Genomic DNA, 17,332 nt, shown 5'->3' with positions numbered 1-17,332 from the left:
AAATGTTTCCAAATAGCAGTATTTTAGCATCTATTTTCAAAAATTTTCATGGGGGGGCATGCCCCCAGACCCCCCTAGCTCCAGCATGCGAAGCATGCTGGGAAGTGTGCTTCACACATCTCTACCCAAGAGATTAGTACCTTGAGTTAGCCCCCCCCTTTTATAAATCCTAGATCCGCCCCTGACTTTGATATATTTTGAAGAACATCAACTGTCAACAATCTCGTCCACTAAATTCACAACAAAAATTGGATAATTGCATCAAACTACAATCATTTGTATACAATGTTGCATATATTATGGCATCAGAACTGCATTCACAAACAGCCATAACAACATGTTATTATTTATACCTCTTTATCAACCTATAGATAAGGATAGCCTGGTGGCTGACGCCAGACTAAAATGCACTACAATTATACCTGTGAAACATATGGTGTACATACGTATGCATACATACATTCATCCATATAATATATACTATATATAATATGATGGCAGAGCATTTTGCAGAATATATTATTATTTAAACAGTTACATGATCAAATGCTATATATATTATACTGATAATGTCTTGCTAAATGTTCCAATTTGGTAAGCTGTATATTATCATTCAACAATTGAGTTAATTAATGAAGCATACGTTGAGGTTTTCTTAGACCTCTCAGGTGATTCCAATATAATCTCCGGTAAAAATAGGAGAAAACCAGCAGCAGGAGTGGATTTGGGATATTTTACATAAAATATATAACACGCTGCTAGCAGGGCAATTAACCCATCCACAACCGACAAGCCATTGATGTCTACTTCAAACAGCAATTCCTTCTCTGCAATTATCAACCCTTGGCTGCTTTCAACATTTCTTTGGTCTTTGCCAATCTTGGCTCCGTGAAACCCTTTTCATCAAGCACTTCCTGAACTCTTTTTCCAGGCTATAAAAATAAGATACAGGTTGACATGCTTCCTTTTTTACAGTTGTAAGTACATGCTATACCATAGAAAAGCACATTGTATCAAAATGCACAGTATTTTTTTGCATAATTCATGATACCTCATAATACGAGAATGCCTGTTGACCTTTTCCACTGGGACCAGGTGGACGTAATCGTTTCTCCAAAATATCCATAACTTTATAGTTCATTGCTTCATCCATGGCACTAGGGTCAAACTCACTTTCCAGTGCTAATATCTGAGGGGTATATTTGGTCCAATTCTTTCTCATTAACTCAACAGCTTCTTCACCACACATTTGCTCGAATTCCACCAATACCTGTATGAATAGTACATCATAGTACAATTTTGCTGCAGCAATGTCTGATTTGCACATACAGTGAAATGTCAAGGTATTCCGTGAATGTATGTATGTGGGTGGTGTGGATTAAAATTATTGTTGGCACTATTGAGCCAATGTATATATACACAGTATAAGAATGAAACAATGTTTGGCCATCTACCAGTATTGCAAAGTTGATAAAATGAAAAATTTCCAGACCAATATGAATGTCCACGTTGCATGAAATAGCACAGTAGGAGAAAACATGCAGGCATACAGCAAATCAATACAATTTTATTACATACAAAGAAGGGAACAGCAATGCCTGAGGCTTATAAAAATTAACAAAACAAAGGGGCAGTGCGGAGTGGGGGCAAATTCATCACAGATAGTTCTTCAAAAAGCCAAACCTTGAATTAAGAGGGCATGTATAGTGAATCACTTCAGATCACCAACGGTACATTTAAAACCCTTATATGCAAGTAAAAGCAAACAAGTTGTTTGCCAGTGATAGCACAATATCAAAATGCATCATACCCATTTGAAATGTCTGAAGAAAGGAAAGTCAGCAAGGATGTCTGTCGTTCTGATAAGGCAGCCATTTATTAGCAGACGTCTCTGCTCGTGTGTCAAACTTAGCAAATTGTTGATGGTGATATCACATTGGTCCCAGTCTTCTTTGGCTAGCTCCTTTAAAAGGGACTCCATCTCCCTGTCGTAGCCGACCTTGTCATACTTTCTTGGTTTTTGGACTGTTGCTTCAGTTGCTACCATGACAGCATTCTCCTTAGCAGCTATCTTGCTGCTTGGCTTCTTAATGGGCTCTGAATACCTCCTCTTATTTCTAAACCTCTGGCTAAGATAGCTTTGCATAGATTGCTACAAAGTATAAACAGGTAGTTACAAAACTAAACCATATACAGTTGAACTTCACCAATAGGGCCACATCGAGCCACATAGCTACAGCTGGAAAGCTTTAATTTTAAATTTTATTATTTGAATGTCCAATTGGCTTCTACTATGTAGCTGCATGGTACAGGCTGTTATATACACCGACTGTTCATCTAAGTTTAGTGCATGTGATGGCCTAGTATTTCACTACGCATAGGTATGTGCACTTGCACGCAAGGTGAATTTATACTATTACGTCACGAAACGAATGGAATTCGTCATAAAAGAAATACCGTAAACAACACGCTAACGTGCTAAAATAACACAGTAGTGTGCTGTTTCTGTTAAGCAGCACGCTGGTGTGCTAAAATTGCACGTTCAAGTGTGATAATCAAAGTGTGCTAATCAAAGTGTGCTGTTTTTCAATGTAGCTAGTCAATTTAGCACACTGGTGTGTTGAAGTTTCTGAAATAACACACCTAGGCTAAGTGTGCTGTTTTTGTGAAACAGCACACTTAGGTGTGTTACAGCACATCTGTTTTTACTGTGTAGTGTAAGCAAACATCATGTACGTGATTTTCGACGTCACCCCTCTGTATCTCTAACTAATCGCTTTGTTGCTCGGTGTATTCACAGTGGCTAATAAGCTTAAAATGGATTCAACTGACGGAGTGAATGTGATCCAGCTGACGGATCGGCTATTAGATGATGCTTCATTAAAGAGTCACGCAAGACGCAGAAAAACCTCACTGGCTGCGTGCTAGGGGTGGTGGCAAGGGGTGCTGGTTACCCCGGGTAAAAAAAAAAAACTGGCTGCGGTACTATATCACTGCACAAGGCCACCACCCTACAGGTTTGTTTTATCGTAGCTAACTCGTTATGACAGGCCTACATATAGCTAACAATTGTAACTGCCTGGTCTCTTAATTGTCTTCACAGCAAGTTGTTGATTGCTGCTTCGGCCGGCTGCATGCTGTGGCCGCTGTTTGTTTGGATTTCGTGAATCCAAGGAAAGGCCTACGCGGCTCAGAATTTAGTGTTTTTTTTGTTTGTTTTCCCTTCGACGATTTAACTGATACCCACCATAATACATTGATTTTCTATTATTAAATTCCACTAGGGACCTTTGAGATTAAGCTGACGTCTGTGTGATTATACCAAATAACGATAATAACAATGCTACAGCTAGCAACTGCGTGTGTTCGTAGCTATATAGCTGCATCAAGATAACAAGCCCCACCCAAGTTGTGGTAACTATATACTTTCGATTTCAGCCCACCAGTTCCGTTTAACAGTAAACATGATTAGCGTATCAAAACACTGGTAAGTTCCCGGCGCTACTGAGGTCACGCCCGGTAGCTAGGCTGCTCACGATTAATAGTTACGGTTTTTTGGTCTCACCTTACCAAACCAGACAAGGCAGTGCAAACTTTTGCGTATCTCATGTCAGTGTATATCTCCACCTTCTAAACTGGAAACCCCTTTATAAATTCCTTGATCCGCCACTGTTTACATGTACCATATACTCAATTCTGAGTCCTGTACATTACAAATAAATAAATAAATATACTGCACTTACAATTCCATGTTTTTACTGCAAATCACGCAATACGCCGGCGAAAATACGATGTCTTTCTGTGGAATTCTGTACCATTAACCATCCTCAATGATCCAAATCCAAATCCTTCCGGCATTCATTATACCATTATGTGTGTGTTAATTGATGTTTTTGTATTGTTGTGCAGTTTTGTAATTATTTGTTTGTTGTATATTTTTGTAGTTGTAGTGTTCTTTTTTGTGGCTGACACCTTGTACAGGCTTTGCCTTTTGTGTATGCCTTCCATTGTGGTAAATTTGATAATAATAATAATAATAATAATAAAAGAGTTTAAAAGACTCGCGGCTTCTGATTTGTAGTGGTTCAAATATCAATACAACAAGCTAAGTATCCTGCAGTAGTAAAGAAATTATTTGGTGAAAGTCGATTTTTTCATTGGGGACCGTATAGCTAGAGTGTGTATGGGACCCCCCAGGTTCGATCCTCGCTTTAGCCAAAATTTTTTTCGTTGTCTTAGGTTTTTTGTCTAAGTTTTTTTAAAATTCATCACGTGATTGTCGTGACTCTAGGCACAGCCTAAAATAAAAATGGATTCATTTGATTGGTTAGAAATCTGTGCGCGTGAATTCCGCTTTAATATCGATTTAAATTAGCCACAAAAATTCTCTACTCGGTTACGTGCGGCTGGACGTTTCTTGGAAGGCTGTGCCTAGAGTCACGGCAATCACGCGAATAAAAAAAAACTTAGACAAAAAACCTAAGAAAACGAAAAAAAAAGTTTGGCTAAAGCGAGGATCGAACCCAGGACGTCCCATACTCTAGCGGGTTTCACTCTTTTCACCACCTTTCATAATCCTTACGTAATATTAAGCTCAAAAGCATCCAGACTTCCTACTGTAGTTGTTGTTCTCTCTCTTCGACTTTAGGGCATGCATCTAGTAGTTTCCGCGAGTAGTCGACTTTAGGGGATGCGTCCAGTAGTTGCCGCGAGTAGTAGACTTTAGGGGAAGCGTCCAGTAGTTGCCACGAGTAGTAGACTTTAGGGGAAGCGTCTAGTAGTGTTATCGTTAGGGTTAGGGTTCAGCTTTGGTTTCTTCTTCACCTTTAGGGTTAGGTCCTTCTTACTATATACAGCTTATTTCGTTAGTCACATTTATAAGATACAAAAAAAAGGGAATCAAGGGAGCTAGCAGCGGTAGCATAATCGGTAGAACACTGGACCATCACACTGGGATTTGTCATGCTACAACCGGTCCCCCCAAAATCAGTCCCCCCGGACCAGTTGCAGCAACCATACTTGGTCCCCCCGGACTACTTGCAGCACTGCAACTTGTCCCCCCCGGACAACTTACGCCGCCACAGTTGGTCCCCCTCTGCCATAAGTGGTCCCCCACTGACTTTATCATAAACTCGATCATAGATCTTTGAGAAGGCGTAAGGCTAGGCACAAAGTACCCCACTGTACCGACCTATAGCTTCTCGTTCCATTGTGGCCTTCGAGGTAGCCTTATAATTACTAGCGTGCGTACGTGTTATACATGCAAGATCGCGAGATACTCTAATAGAGCAGTCAGCCAACGCTTTAATAGAACAGTCACCTAACATCTACAGTTACATTGGTACATTTAGCCTGCTAAGGATATCTTGCAAATAAAATGCATGCGAGCTTGTGTATGCCATTCTTTAGGCCTATAATGATAATAATAATCTACTGGCATGATTGTCACTCTATACAACTCTTGATCAATGTATAGTCCACATAAAAAGCAGTTTGATCTAAACCATTCAAGATATTGTGTCCTACAAATTTGCTTTAGCTTCTGGGGGGCACAGGTCCCTACTCCATATACTGGTGCACCCCCTTTGATAACCCCTGGATCAGCTGCTGTAAACATTAGGGGTAAAAACACTATAGCTAGCTAGTACATACAGTGGAACCTCTCTTAACAAACTCCCCGAATTAAGGACACAATAGAAAAAAACCTCCATAATAAGGACAAAATTTTAGGTCCCAACCAGCCTGGTCAATACATTTTTACCTCTGAAAAAAGGAAAATTTCTATATTACTGCAAAAAGTGGCCAAAAATTCTGGATCCTACAATATCCATATTAGAAAGGTTCCACTGTACAATTAAACAGCTTAATTCCAACAAGATAAATTACATATAAATGACATAATAACAAAACTTTAGCAGATACTATTATTAGTAGCTAACTATTAGTGTTCACAGTATTGAAGTTGACTGGCACAATCCACTGGCAGAGCAAGAGGCTACTGGAGTTTTATCAGCTGTGATACCTGAGCATATAATTATATATATATAATGTACCTACATGCATGCATTACAGCTACAGTGCTGTCTAAATGATGATGAAATGTATAATGGCTTAATACACATCACGTAAATGCAATTATAAGAGGTTCTTGGAAGGTAATCTTATGTCGTTGACATGAAGCATGATTAAATTAGGAGCCAGATTTTCATACAAGTACAGTAACACCTTCACTGATCTCATGCACAACACTATACAGTCCACGATGAGCAGATATTGTAGTCATTAAGTCACCAGGAACGTCAGTGCCATCTGAATCAATGTAGCAGTTGTAAATTGGAACTGCAATTTCACCATCTATCATTAAGTACGGTAGTACTTAATGGTAGGGATCGTCAAGGTTCACGATTTCCTGCCAAAAAATTACGCACCAAAAGCAGACTTGCAAAACCATCTCGGCGATTCAGCAGTATTGTATTACAAAAGTGAAGCACGATTTCTCCTTCAAAACGGCACGAAATGCATCCTATGAGTTTCCATGAATTTTAAAAAAATCTATCTGATCGAATTTTCTAGTGACTGACTCCCTAACTGATGCCTTCAGCCAGGCCTAGCGGGAAGATGGCAACAGCTACAGTCCTACTTCTTGCATGAAAACGGCTCGCTTTGCCTATAGATTAAACCTTTCCTACACCGATAGAAATACAATCCTTGCGCTAGGGTCTTACCTTTCATCGTACTTTAATGTCGCCATCGTCCTGGATTCACTACAGGTAGTGTTAATAACTCCACAAAATGGCTTCAATGTACGGCGCCGTCCGTTTCAATAAGAGTGCTCGCTAAATAGAGTAATCATAATCTTCGCAGTAAATATTCGAATACACGTGGTTGAAAGTTCGAAGTTGATTTTGAGCAGGAAGAGCGAGCTGTTCACAATCGGGAAGCTTTGTACGTGTAAGTGAATATATTTAGCAACTTATATCTTTTGTTTCTGGCAAAGTTAACCGGCAAAATTAATATTGCTTGCATTTGTAAACGCATTTCTTTGCTGTAAACAACGTATCTACCTCAAGTATTTGAGCGATATTAGAAATAATTCGTAGCAAAATAGCGTTAGCTAAGGGTATTGTGGTTATTATTGCTTTGTGTGTTTTCTCTGAGGCAATATTGGGTGCGGCAATGCCTTCGAAGGAAGCGGCGCGGAAGAGTAGAAAGAAGGAGAATAACAGGGCGTACTATGAAGCTCATAGAGAGAGTCTATACTCTCAGAGAGAAAGGACAAGTACAGCAGTGAATGCCGATCACAGCGTCATGCTAATGAGTACTACAAAAATGTAACAGCGTCGCGTGAGAAATCAGCTGAAGCCACCAAAACATCATTTAACAAAGATTTGGCAAAGTCTCGCATTGAGTCAGCGGAAAAGCAAAGGGAATACTACCATCAAGACTTGGAAAAGTCTCGCACTGAAGTTGCAAAAAAGAAAAGGGAACACTACCATCAAGACTTGGAAAAGTCTCGTGTGGATTCTGCAGAGAGCACTAAAGAACATTACCGCAAGGATGTTGCCAAATCCTGTGCTGCTACTAGATCCTCAACCAGCAAGTACTACTTTTCTAATATTGAGAAACTGTGCAAAGAATCTAAACACAGGTAATGTTGTCTACAACATAGCTAGCAAACCATGGACATTGAAGAAATAGTAACTTTAGTGTCCTGTGTAATAGAAACTGCATGCACATAAAAGATAAGATTCATGCAATGTTTGTAAAAAGTACACAAACAAGTGGAACAAAAAATTAGGAATTTTCAATATGAGTAGGGATCAAAGTAATAAAAAGTACTGAAACAAGAGAGATTATCTACCACCTGAAGTCATGCTAGTACACACGTAATCCCTACTTCAGTGCCATTATATCTTAAATCTTGGCAACTGAAGTAGCGATAACGTGTGTACTAGCATGACTTCAGGTGGTAGATAATCTCTCTTGTTTCAGTACTTTTTATTACTTTGATCCCTACTCATATTGAAAATTCCTAATTTTTTGTTCCACTTGTAATTAAAGTATTTGAGCCCTTTACAGCTATTGACCATGCTGCATAGTCAAGGAGTATAATGCACAAGAAGAGAATGTCATATCAAGCAATAGAGATACCAGATATCGTTTTCAAGGATAATTGTTTGTAATGATCATATTGTGATCAGTAACTAACTTACTCACACTTAATTAATAATATTATTTTATGTTGCATGTATACTCTTTTAGAGTCCTGCAACTTTGAGTGGCCAGTACAATCTTCACGATGAATTGTATGTCAGTACTATTGTGAAGTGTTGTTATGAACATAGTGAAACCTTTCCTATATAACCATGTGACACCCATGACCCTGCGTAAAATGGTGAAATATACAGTAACTTAAATAGCTACATGCATGGACATCAAGTGGAGCTTTCAGATTTGGCAATTATTTAACTTGATTGGTAATCATCCTACAGTAACACTGGCCAACAGTGAGGGTGGTCTGGTCACAACTCTGATGCTTTCACACATTTATGGTAAAACAGTGGATATTATAGAGAACCTACTAAATGCAAATTTTACCAATGCTGGTATGAATCTCAACTAGCTATATGCAGCATTCAAGAAATGGAAAGTGTGAAAGTACTAGCACTGACTCATTATCACAATAATTTGAAATAAAAATAAAATTCCAATTCCACCTTTTGTCCCAATATTTTCTTGTACAACTCATTCAGCTTGGTCACCTCTACTGACTCCACACATACATGCACACAAATCTGTTGAAAACTGCTAAGTAACATTGCTGTGTATACAGTATCTGCTGTAATTGTACCTGATTTTCTACATAAGTAAGTCTTAAAATGTTAATCCTTGCTGGTTGTCATAATCAGTTGCTCTAAGTGCAAAGCACATCTAAAGTGAATAACAGATTTGGTTATTCTCTGCTAGGCTTGAGTTAATTATGCTTTGGAAATAGCCTATTAACTTTTGAGCAGTGCTCAAAAATCCAGTTCAAAATTTAAACATTGGTTTTTAACATTGAGAGGTGGTCAAGTTTGAACAGCCTGCACATTGATTTTTGAAACTGATAAAAATGTTGCAGTGTTTAACCAAGTAAACAGGTATAAGATATGGATAGAACAATACAACCATTGTGTGCGGTGATTCGATTAAATTATTATGTGTCACACTTTACTAACTTATTGGCTTGTATAAGAACCACTTAACACAGCATAATTCATACACAAATACTGACTGTATTTATTCCGTCTATGTTTAGGTGTTGGAACTAATAGTCCAAAAATGCTGCCTAGGCTCAAACAAAAATAGACCACAGCCCCAAATAGTGAATAACATTAGAGTCATTTATAGATTTGAGGTTCGTTTTGTCTCGTTATAAGGAAGTTTTTAAAAATAGTTGTTCCAATACTGAATAAAGACGGGGTTAGAATATGTAGTATTGGAACACTATTTTTGCTGTGTAAGGTCACTATACTACATTAGGGAGAATTTAAAGTTTACATACTAAGACTAGAATAGAAGCCTTCAGCTATAGCCTGCATGCCTGTATATATCATTTTCGATGAAACTGACATTTTAGTGCATTTTCAAAAAATTATTGTCTATAGCTATTGAAGCTGCGTATGAGGCGTGAAACATGCAGCTAGTAATTCCCAATCATTGTCCAAGCCTATATATCCAAGTGAATTAATGGTTTTCACCATTGGTAGAACAGCTGTCTAACCCATACTCCATGCAGCCTAAATCAGAGTATAGAGATTAACTCATGTTTTATTATAGAAGTGACAAAACTATAGCCAACTGTTCTGTTGGTGTGTCATGTCCTCCGGTAAGTGAAGATGGTAAATTGAGCATTATACAAGTTACACCAAAGTGATGGAAGTTCCCAGAAGCTTTATTTGTAGCTTCTTCCGGAGATGCATCTTAGTGTTATCCTGTCACATACTGCTGGCAACTGTATGTGGATGACTACATGACACTAAGCCATGTCATAGCCATGTCATAGTGGTGACTGTTCCATTAAAGTATTTGACTGACTGCTCCATTGGAGTATGTTTTGTTAGTATTTTGAAAGGTGGGGTCGAAAGAGACACTGGTGCCCACAACGCGTACACGAAGTAAAAACCACGTGCAAATGTAAAACAATGCACGATTATATGCTTAAGCATTTGACTCGAATTTCGCTTCCAGGACTCGTATTTCGTGGAGGGCAGTGCGTTTTGATCAAGGCATTGAGCTAGTACTGACTGGGAAGCTGATAGTGGAGATTTCATTGGGGGGACCAGCTGCAGCAGGGCGGACCATCTGCAGCAACTTTACATGGTCCGGCCGGACTACTTGAGGCGCGGTAGTTGGTCCGGCCGGACCACTTGCGGCGGGGGACCATCTGCAGCGTGACAGATCCTGGGTTCGATCCCCCTTCAATATTGCACTTTTTTTTCGCCTTTTGGTTCACCGTTTTTATCTAAGTTCTGTAGGGTTATGAAATAGGGTGAAAAGAGTGATACCCATACTCTAGCCCAGCGCTCTACCAGTGTATCACTGCGGTTCCAGCTACCCTACTCCCTTAGTTTGTACCTTATATATGTCATTCATGAAGAAGCCTATATAAATAACACCAATAAAGAAGAAACTAAACCTGAACCCTTACCCTAACCCTAACTCTAAAGTACAAGGCACATCCCCTAAAGTCGAATGCTAGGGGCATACTACCAGGCGAATCCCCTAAAGTTGAATGCTCGGGGAATACTACTAGGCGCGTGCCCTAAAGTCGAATGCTCGGGGAATACTAGACCCTGCCAACCCTAGCCCGCCTCAAACTCAACAAAAACTTACCTTCATACAACTACTGTGTGAATTCTGGTTGACTTCGCCGTGACTTTAGCACCAGTCACGGTGCCGTGACTCTAGACAGCGTTCTTGGAAATCACGATTTTTAATTTTTTAAATTTATTTATTACATACACGAGCACATTAAACCAACAGATATAAAATAAAATAAACACATTAAACAGATGAGTCAAGCTGAACCTCTGCCAGGCGCAGTTCAGCAGAGGTAGTGGGGCGCTCCACATTATTATTGTTATTGTACTGCTTTACAGTGACCAGCACTGAAGGTCTGACAGCAACATGTGCTGCAGCCTTTAGAATTCTCCTAACCTAATAAAGTGATACCTGAGCCTAAGACTTAAAATTACTGACCAAATAAAGTGTAACAGAAAAGGGCCAAACTAAGGAAAAAAATCCCTCCATGTTCAGGTCTCATGGTCCTACTGTCCCGGATAGCTAAGATGGCAGAACGAAGTAAAGAAAGAGATGGAACATCGCATTAGTGAAAGTGTCTTGGTATAGGGTGTGCCATGTTTCTTGGAGGGAAATCACAATGACTGGCGGGCGACCAACCTACTATTATTATTATTATTATTTTGTGTAAAAAGGAAAGAAGGCAAAAGCCTGTGATACCTTATCATTACAAAAAAGGGTAACTTAAGACTAAAGTTAGTACAATATAATTAAAAATCAATTTGAGTCATTTGATCTGAGAAGAAATCATCAAGCTGGTTCTTAAATACATTTAGAGACTGTGCCGTAACTACATAATCTGGTAAACTGTTCCAAGAATTTACTGCTCTTACTAAAAAAAGTGACATCTTGCCCTGGTGGTAGCATGGGGCTTATATAGCTTATACATGTGGCCTCTAGTAGAAGTGACTGAGGAGATGGTAAAAGGTCGGAAAAATCAATGCCAATATCATTGTTAACAAGACGGTATAGTAGTATCATATCACCTCTTAGTCGATGATATTGCAATGAAGGTAAGCCCAGTATACGTAAACGTTCTGTGTAAGGGGTGTCTTTCAAGCCAGCAAGTGTTCTAGTAGCTCTACACTAGATCTTTTCGATGTTTTGTTGGTCAAGACTGTATAGTGTGACCCCCAGATAATGTTGCCATACTCAATCACTGGTCTTAACAAAAACTTGTGAAGAGTAACAAACATGTGGTTATCTGTGAAATGAAAGGTCTTCCGAATAATATCCAGTGTCCGATTAGCTTTGGAGATCACAGATGTGGCATGGGAATGAAATTTAAAGTTGTCATCAATAAGTACCCCAAGATCTTTGATTGTATCACTGAAAGATATTATTGTACCCTGAATATTGTACTCGCCATACTCATGTGGTGGACCAAGATGCAGTAAGAAGCATTTAGAGATGTTAAACCTTAGTTGCCACTTGTTGGCCCAAGCCAACAACTTGTTGATATCATCTTGTAACTGCTGAAAATCCTGAGCATCCTGTAAATTGTAAGACAGAACTACTGACTTGGATAGGAATGTCGTTAAACATAAATATTAAACAACAGCGGACCAAGCACAGAGCCTTGAGGCACACCACTGAGAACATTACACCAAAATGAAGTTTCACCATTAATAACTACTCTTTGCTTTCTGCCCACTAAAAAGCCTTTTAACCAGCCTAGGAGGTTCCCTGTTAGGCCATATGACTCCAGGTTAGTGAGTAATTGAGCGTGAGGGACTGAATCAAAGGCCTTAGCAAAATCGAAATAAATAATGTCAACTGAGTGGCCCTGTTCAAGAGATTTGGTCCAACAGTTTAAGGCAGTGAGCAGTTGGGTAACACAAGATCTTCCAGCAGTGAAACCTTGTTGGTGAGGAGTGAATAAATTATATTTAACCATGTGTTCCATTATTTTGTCCTTGATAATACTTTCCATAATTTTAACAATAGGAGAGGTGAGGCTGATTGGTCTATAATTAGGTGGGGTCTATTCTATGGAACGGAACGGAATGATGGACTAAGCCACGGAACAGAACGCTTTCTCAAATTGAAGCTTACAACTTACCATTGCTGAAACTGCCCTTACAAGTTATCAGTGGCACCTCCAGTGGATGATTAAACATAAGATAAAAAGAATTAAAGGATCAATTGTGGGTTCTTGTTGGTTGTCATTAGTAATGAAGTATTAATTGTGGGATGAGCTGTATCAGTGATGTTCATCCATGGTTCATCTACGGATATATCAAGAAGGGCACTTTAAGTGAGCTGTTTTGCTTATTTTGACGTTAGAAAACAGTCTGGGCTGGCTTTTCAAGTCATAAGTCAGTGTACAAATAAAGCAAGCAGGAAGACACTGTGACTGGTAACAGGAAAGAGCCAGCTGAATTAAAACTTGAAGAATTTTGTGCAGTATGTGAGGAGCAAATATTTTGGCAGACCGCAAGGAGGCTATATTCTGCAAACATCACTGAAGTGTATTCATGGAGTTATTAACAGCCAGTGCAGTGGACTAATGCTGTATTCATCAATAGTGAGCTGATTTTTCTGATGCACTAATTCAAGGATGAGTCTGACTGCTAGCCTTGAATCAGGCTAAATGCGAAAACTCCAAGATCAACCAAATCTCAAATATAGGACTTCTATGCATGTGAAACCATGCCCATAGCCACCAGGCAAATGTGATTTGGACCAAGATGTGTGTGTAATTTCAATGTATCTAGTCAGACCCGAAATGGAACGCTCACATTAATTACATACCACCTAAGAATCCTAGGTGTAACATTTCACACGCTTCACTTCAAACAAAACAGGTTAAATTTGTTCGTCTATTTTCAAGTGATTCCCAGTCCAGTTGATCCATGAAATTACAGTGGGATCACATGTGTTTGTTACAGTGCGGGCTGCTCTGTGTTGGATCTACTCTAGAGTTGAGATTTCAAGGTTGTTGTAGCATATTTAAGTGGAGGACAAATGAATACAGTATTGCTAGGTTATTTATGCATACAAATTTTTCATAATGAAATTGATATCCCATTTTGATTTGTACCTCCACTTTGCAACATATTCAAAAACAAGAAGTTACCACCCTTTTAATCTCCAACCACTGTCATTAATTAGCCAAGATCTCACTAGTCTTTGTTTTTTAATTTTGCTTTGGAGCAATAATTATCTGAAGCTCTAATTCATATTAAGTATTTAAATCTGTAATTCACCTTATTGTAGTTGTACTAATTTTATTGATTTGTCTGTATGTTTTCTTCATTTTCCTTTGAAGTTGTACAGTATAGGTAAAGATAAATTTTCTCTCCCATCTTATTCTAGGACTTCTATTGACTAAGAAAAATTTAATTATTTATATACAGGTTTAAAATTTAGAAAATATGAATTAATATTATACAGTCAGTTTGCTTTTTGGATAATGTCTCCAACCGCAAAAAAAATTTGATGAATCCATGCATCTCATTGCTGGTTGTCTGAGCATTCTGAAAGTGATACCTCCCTCAATCAACCATATAATTATTCTGTTTATTAGACTGAATAAAGTCATGATCACCTAGCCTTTTCCTGTCACCAGTAACTTTCAAGTTAATTTCTCTGTAGATGTTATGCTCTGAAACTGAAGAATTGAGTGGTCTTCTAAACTATTTATGGCTTGTCAAGATCAGCAGAAACAACTGACATCCAATTGGCTACTGTATTGTAGTAATAAAACTTGCCTTGGTCATGCAATAAATGGATTGAAGAGACCTGCTTGATATATCAGATAATAGAACAACCACTGCATGAGACAGCTCAGTATTAATATTTTATTATTATCCTATTCCATTTTCCTGGAGGTTCCACTGATAAAATGCAATTTCAGCAATGATAACAGTTAGCTAAGCTGCAAGTTTTGATTCAGAAAGCATTCCATTCTGTAAAATAGACTCCATCCTGGATTCAACTCACTACTCAAGTTGAGATATCTGGCATTAGTCCACTACTCTGTTAATGAATCATTGATGTTCACTCCTTGATGTATCTAAATGTTTGCTCCTCACACACTGCATAAAATTCCTTTAGATTCTGCTTAGACTAAGCTTGTCACCATACTTGTGTAGGAACCTGATAACCAATTAAATCATACACACACGTGATCCTACTTACAACCATTGCTATGAATACACTATGATTATAATTAGCCTATAATACAATACTAAGATTACCCTACATCTCCCTCCCAACAAGTGTTTGTGGGAGGGTACTGTCACAAACACTATAAGAGGTTAGTTCCAATCAGGGTCTTCAATAAGTCTTCTGGTAGGATTAGTGCGGGAGGATCTGCGCAGAGGTGGCTGTGATGGCTCAGGTTCTCCTTGCGTTGTAAGTAGTGTTTTGTCTGGGATTGACAGTGGAACACGGCGATGAAGAAAGCAGTGATTGCGAACTAACACTCTGCCCCCTTTAGTCCCTTTAGTCTTAATGTAGTAGCGACGTTGTGGGTTGATCTCAGTGACGATACCATAGATGTCCAAAGCTTTACTTTGGGGATTTTGGACAGCAACATGTGATCCAACGATGATGTCAGGCAGTGTGTGGGCCTGTTGATTGTAGAATTTAGCAGATGATGCCAGATTATCTTGATGCTGTTGTTCTGCCATTGCAAGAGGACGTTGCCACTCTGGTGAGAAGGCATGATGGTGAGCTGGTAGAATGTCTTGCACTGGATTCCCAAATAGTTTTTGTGCAGGAGATAGCCCATCTTTTCTGCTGGGAGTGTTTTTGTACTGCAACAGAGCTCTGCAGAATTTTTCATAATCCACTGTCTCCCTGTCCAGCAAGTGCGTAGTAGCTTCTTCATAGATTTGACTGTAGCTTCAACTTTCCCATTGCTCTGGGGGTAGCGGGGTGAAGAGACAACATGACGAAAGCCCCATCGACTAGCAAAGTCATTGAATTGTTTTGAGATAAACTGGGGACCACCATCTGACCATACAACATCTGGGATGGCTGTGCGGCAGAAGGATTGATGGATAGCTACGATTACTTGTTGAGATGCAGTACCATGGTCTAGAGATATCACAGCTGGCCGGTCTGTGAGACAGTCCACAATAACTAAGTATGTGTGCCCTGCATGTGAGTAGAGGTCTACAGCGATTTCTTGGAATCGTCTTGCTGGTTGTGGCTTTTGGATAATAGGCTCTTTAGGGTTGCTTGGAAGATGGTCTTGACATTGTTTACAGGAGAGGATTACATTGTCAATATCATTGTCTATTCCAGGCCAGTAAACTGAGAGGCGTGCTCTCTGCTTGGTTCTAATTGATCCTTGATGGGACTCATGAAGCTGAGTGAGAATTTCTGAGCGCAATTTGGTGGGTATGAGTAAGCGACACCCATATACTATTAAGTTATCATCAATGGTAAGGTGATCCCGGACTGACCAGTACCTCTTACATGAGTCAGGCAATTGTGAACGGTGTGAGGGGAATCCGTCTAGGATAAACTGTCGTAGTTGTTGATATTCGGGGTCTTCCTTGGCAGCCTTAAGCAACGTCTCAAGGTGAGGATTTGTTTGAGTAGAGGTAGTGAAGGCCCTAATCTCTGAGATTGATGGTTCTGGTTGATTGAAGGTGTCCACTTCAGCCAACATGTCACAGGGTGATGGTTCTGACACTGGGTGTCTGGACAATCCGTCAGGTGCATTGTTGTTGCTTCCTTTGAGCCATATAGCAGTGAAGTTGTAACCCATTACTCAAGTGCGTAAGCATTGTAAACGGGGATTTTCGATTTCATCCAGCCTGTGGCTGTTCAAGATAGGAATTAGTGGGTTGTGGTCTGTAACAACTTGGAAGTGCTGCAGTCCAGCTAAGAATAGGTGACATCTCTGAATAGCCCAGCAGACTGCCAGCATTTCTAATTCTATGATGGCGTATCGAGACTCAGTGTCAGAGAGGAAGCGTGAACCAACAAAACCCTGATGGTAGATTCCATTTACCATCAGGGTTTTGTTGCTGTAATATGAAGCCCAAGCCATGGTGACTGGCATCTGTGCACAGCTTAGTGGGTTTGTGCAAGTCAAAGAAAGATAGAATTGGTGCAACTGTGAGGTGTTTTTTTGCTGCTTGAAATGCTTGTTCATGAGTGGATGACCAAAGGAAGCCATTTTTTGGGCTCAGGAGGGGTCGGAGTGGAGTAAGCAACGGAGAGATAGTGTTAGTGGAAGCAGACAATTGATTAGTTAGTCCGAAGAAGGATCGGAGATCAGTGCGGTTGTTTGGTGTGGGAAAACTGGATATAGCTTCAGTGATGGTCTTGTCAATCTGGTAGCCATCACTGGAGATGCGAAAGCCCTCAAAGGTAACAGTGCTCTGGGAGAAGTGGCACTTGTCTGAGTTGAGAGCAATCTGTTTGTCGACACATCTTTCAAGGAATGCTCTGACATGGGCAGCATGTTGTGTGGCATCGCTGTCACATATAACAATATCATCAACGATTCTTCGAAATCCACTAAGTC

At 39.6% G+C, this 17,332-nt stretch overlaps 1 protein-coding gene across 1 annotated transcript; it reads right to left on the bottom strand.

Annotated features, from left to right (window-relative positions):
- Positions 1–569: 569 nt before the first annotated feature.
- Positions 570–3,850, bottom strand: LOC136245751 (uncharacterized). The gene is made up of 4 exons (XM_066037230.1): positions 3,744–3,850; positions 1,811–2,152; positions 1,052–1,270; positions 570–932 (listed from the first exon to the last, which is right to left on the bottom strand). Exons 2-4 carry the CDS (start codon positions 2,144–2,146, stop codon positions 837–839), a joined length of 651 nt encoding a protein of 216 aa, XP_065893302.1. The 5' UTR covers positions 2,147–2,152; positions 3,744–3,850; the 3' UTR covers positions 570–836.
- Between the last annotated feature and the right edge of the window lie 13,482 nt (positions 3,851–17,332).

This window comes from Dysidea avara, chromosome 15 (genome assembly GCF_963678975.1).
Source record: "Dysidea avara chromosome 15, odDysAvar1.4, whole genome shotgun sequence".
NCBI classification, from domain to species: domain Eukaryota; kingdom Metazoa; phylum Porifera; class Demospongiae; order Dictyoceratida; family Dysideidae; genus Dysidea; species Dysidea avara.
Note: the sequence above shows the minus strand (reverse complement) of the source record. Positions and strands in the feature narration are given on the sequence as shown.